The sequence below is a fragment of the Oryx dammah genome, unplaced genomic scaffold (assembly GCF_014754425.2).
Source record: "Oryx dammah isolate SB20612 unplaced genomic scaffold, SCBI_Odam_1.1 HiC_scaffold_29, whole genome shotgun sequence".
NCBI lineage: Eukaryota > Metazoa > Chordata > Mammalia > Artiodactyla > Bovidae > Oryx > Oryx dammah.
The window spans coordinates 85,838,822-85,843,252 of NW_024070213.1; the positions used below are offsets into that span (position 1 = coordinate 85,838,822).

The 4,431-nt window shown below is 41.5% G+C and overlaps 1 protein-coding gene across 1 annotated transcript; it reads left to right on the forward strand.

The window, feature by feature from the left end:
• The first annotated feature begins 1,800 nt into the window (after nt 1-1,800).
• LOC120858152 (olfactory receptor 8S1-like) lies at nt 1,801-2,739 on the forward strand. Its single transcript, XM_040234016.1, is given in 1 exon segment — nt 1,801-2,739. A coding segment is annotated over 1 exon segment (939 nt).
• The last annotated feature ends 1,692 nt before the right edge of the window (nt 2,740-4,431 follow it).

The following is a 4,431-nucleotide window of genomic DNA, read 5'->3' on the forward strand; positions in this document are numbered from 1 at the left end:
GAGGTAACTGAAGACCAGACTTCCAGGCGTGAGGACAAAGCTGGAAATCACTGGTAACTATTAGCATTCAAGCGGAAAGAGCCTTGTTGTAATCAAGACCCGAAGACTTATGAGAAACAGAGTCGAGAGACATGAACAGAATCTGGCCATGGAGGAGAAATTTGGGGTATGGAGAGTGAGGACAGTATCTAAGGACAGAAGACAAAAGCTCATCTAAATATCTGTGCAAAAGAGGAATATGAGTGAATGTTCTATTCCTATTTTAAACAGACCTCTGAATGTGAGCAGAAAAAATGGGTAGAGCTTTCCTCCTAAGGGACAGACAGTAGCCGCAGTGGGTATTTCAAACAGAAGGTAAGAGCTCTGAATTCTCACTGTCTTACAGGATTAATTTCCAAACCTGTTTGCTACACCGTATTGGAGGGAGGTCCAGAATGTGTGGTACTGGGCAGAGTCCTCTTTCCTGGCTGCTACTCTTTCCTGCAGCATGAAACCTCTCAAGCACTCCTCTTGCTGGCTTTCCTAGAGATTTCAACCTGACCTGGGAACACATCCATCCCAGTAATGCTCCTCCAGGTGGGCCCAGGGGTTCACACCGAGTCCCACCCACTTTTTTTCCCCAGTCATCTCTTTAGTCTTACAGCTATACTTACAGTAGAAAATACTTATATAAATATATATATATATAGTGGAAATACTTTTATTTCCTCCTTTCTGAGTGAAAGTACCCACAGTAATTACGAATTGCTCTCCTCCAAAATAATCTTAAATTTACTTTACAACTTCTCTTGGTAAAGGTATATAAGGTATATAAAGTATATACAGGTATGTAAAGTTAAGTACAACAGCAGTATTAACAGAAACAACCTTAGTCTCTAATAGAGCTTCACCGTATGTGAGAATTTAGGTGACTTTTGCCTAGACTTACAATCTCAAATAATAACAGTAACAGACAGTTAGGAGTAGATGCTTTTTAAGAATTTTATATATAATTTCATATTTAATCCCAGAACCTTTCTTAGTACTGTTATTAATTTGCATTTTAAACATAAGGAAATCCAAGTAAGGAGTTTTATGCATCATGTACAAAGTCATGTACCTAAGTAGAGGTAGAGCTGAAATTTGAACCTAGTCCGATGCAGGAGCCCACATTTTTAGCCACTATCTCTGATGGCCATTTATTCCCTAGGTGTCAGCCTCTTAGATCTGATTTTGTGCTCAGTTACTTAGTCGTATCCAGCTCTTTGTGACTGTAGCCCACCAGGTTCTTCTATTCATGGAATTTTTCAGGCAAGAATACTGGGAGCAGGTTGCCATTATGTTAAACCAAATATAATTTGATTTTTCTCTGAGCCTTTGAATACAAAAAACTTCATGTTCATGCAAACTAAATATTTGTCAGAAACATTTTCCAAGAACCATCATATTGCTTTCTTAAGGATATTCTCAAATTCACTCAATGTAATGTCATTATTGGCCCTCACTAAATCTCAATTTGAGTTCCCATTGTAGTAATTACAGTTATATATTTACTCTTCATATGCATATTCTTCAATGGATATCATATCTTGATCATCTTTTTGTTTCAAGTGATTGACACAAACTGAGGTCATAATAGAAAGCAAAAACATTTACAAATAATGGTGATATGAACAGAGGACAAATACAATGGAAAAATTCCAGTGTAGCCTGAGGTCACCAAGGAAAACCCCTTGTTATCAGGGGAGGCGAGAGGTCTGGGGGAAAAGACTTTTGGCTCCTATGCCTGTTTATATTATTTCTAGGGAAAGGCCTTTGTAAATGGACTTGAAGAACCACAGCACTGTCACGGAGTTCATCCTCCTTGGACTGTCTGCCAACCCTCACACCCAGGCTCTGCTCTTTGTGATCTTCCTGGGGATTTACCTTCTGACAATAGTGGGGAACCTGACGATGCTGCTGGTGATCAGGGCTGATTCCCACCTCCACACGCCCATGTACTTCTTCCTGAGCCACCTCTCTTTCGTTGATATCTGCTTCTCTTCAGTCACTGTGCCCAAGATGTTGGAGAACCTCCTGTCTCGAAGGAAAACGGTATCGGTAGAGGGCTGCCTAGCTCAGGTCTTCTTTGTGTTTGTTGCTGCAGGGACCGAAGCCTGTCTGCTCCCAGTGATGGCCTATGACCGCTATGCCGCGATCTGCCACCCTCTGCTCTATGGACAGATCATGAGTAAACAGCTGTACATGCAGCTTGTGTGGGGCTCGTGGGGCCTGGGCTTTCTGGATGCATTCATCAACCTCTTCCTAGCTGTGAACATGATCTTCTGTGAGGCCAAAATCATCCCTCACTACAGCTGTGAAATGCCCTCTCTCCTCTCCCTGTCCTGCTCTGATATCTCCAGAAACCTCATTGCCTTGCTCTGTTCCACGCTGCTGCATGGGCTGGGAACCTTCCTTCTGGTCTCCCTATCCTATGCCCGCATTATCACCGCCATCCTGAACATCAGCTCTACCTCAGGCAGAAGCAAGGCCTTCTCCACCTGATCTTCCCACCTCACTGCAGTGACACTGTACTTTGGCTCAGGTTTGCTCCGCCATCTCATGCCAAATTCAGGATCCCCTGCAGAACTGATCTTCTCTGTGCAATATGCTGTCATCACACCCATGCTGAATCCCCTCGTTTACAGTCTGAAAAACAAGGAGGTGAAGGTGGCTCTGAAAAGAACTTTGGAAAAGTATTTGCAGCATATCAGATGCTGAAATGAAAATATAGGATAGTGAAGAACTGGAATAAATCTGCATAGAAAAGGACATTAGGTGAGTTTGCAGTAGTAAGGAGCACTCTTGAGTACTTACAACGTCAGATGCTATAACCTACATTAGAAATACATGAGAGAATGGCATAAAGTTATAGGAAGGAAAGCTCCCTTTATTTTCTTTTAAAATAATCACCTTAATCTAGAAAATTTTGTTATGAACAAAATTGATCCATTTTTCTCATTCTGAAACATCTGTTTTAGTAAAATTATTAGTTTCATGAATCTATCATTATTTTTACTAACTCTGGAGAATATGCTAAAAGCCATACGTTTGATAAGAATGTAGGGTCCTGGATCTTTAAGAGAAAAAAGTCATAGGTAAGGGTAGAGGTTGAAAATAAAAGAAGTCCAACTTGGTGGTCATAGAAGAGAGGCATAAAAAGCTAAAAGTTCTGCAGAGAGACAATGAATGCACAGAGATGGAGCTCAGGCCGGATAACATTTCTAAGAACTCACCCATGTGCAGTGAAAAGTGAAAGTCAAAGTCGCTCAGTAGTGTCCGACTCTTTGCAACCCCATGGACTACACAGTTCATGGAATTCTCCAGGCCAGAATACTAGAGTGGGTAGCCTATCCCTTTTCCAGTGGATTTTACTGACCCAGGAATCAAACCAGGGTCTCCTGCATTGCAGGTAGAGTCTTTTCCAACTGAGCTATCAGGAAAGCCCCCATGTATGTGCATTGTGCTGGCCAATCACCAGTGTAAGAGGCTATAAAGAGGCTCTGTGGCTCTAGAAACTTTTTTTCTCACATAGTCATTATTCAGACTTGCATATTCCCCAATTAGCTGATCTCATCAAGATCTTCCCTGTGTAGAGTGTAGGCAATGTGCCTTAGACAAATAATTTGATCTTATCACACGGGAGTCCTGAAACCGTCTTTGTCCCTCACCTCTCAGCTGTCAAACAACTGGTCACTGTGTGGGGGCTGATGGTTTGCTGGTTTTAAGGCACTGCATCAATCTCACATAATTCATTGGTACCTATAAGACATAAGACCTGTAAGACATAAATCAATTCTCATACTGCTTCTGCTTTGTTTAATCTGTATTTTGCAATCATCTAAATAACTGTAAAATGAAAAAGGGCAAAAACTAAGCAAAAGTTTTTTAATTTACTTAATATTAACTTGAACATTTCTCAGGCCTCTTTCATAAACTCAGTTCCAACTGTGTGCTGCTCCAAAGGCTTTTCAAGCTCATCTAGCCATTTATAACTCATAATTGTGGCCTCTTTTCAATTGATTCTCCAGAAAACTCTACATGCATTATCACCTTCCACAGGCAAAATATTCAAGGTCTTATTTGGTTTCTTTAACCTAAGGTGAAGCACCAGCTAAACCTCCAAGGTCCAGCTTCTAGCGGTGAAGGAATTGCACCCTGGGATGAAAGCTAGTTTTATAGTCAGTGTCACAGGATGGCAGTGCTTGAGAGAAAGATACCAACAAACTCAGTCAAATCCTCTGTAGTATAAGTAAAGACAAGAACTTAACTGCAAGAAGACAGCCCTATAAGCCTAGAGGCCCAGCACTGTCCTCTCCTTTGGAGGGGCCATGCCCTTGAACTTCAATGACCATAATGTTACCCTACTGCTTACTAGACTGCCTGATCGGTGAAAGGATTCTGTCTAGGCCG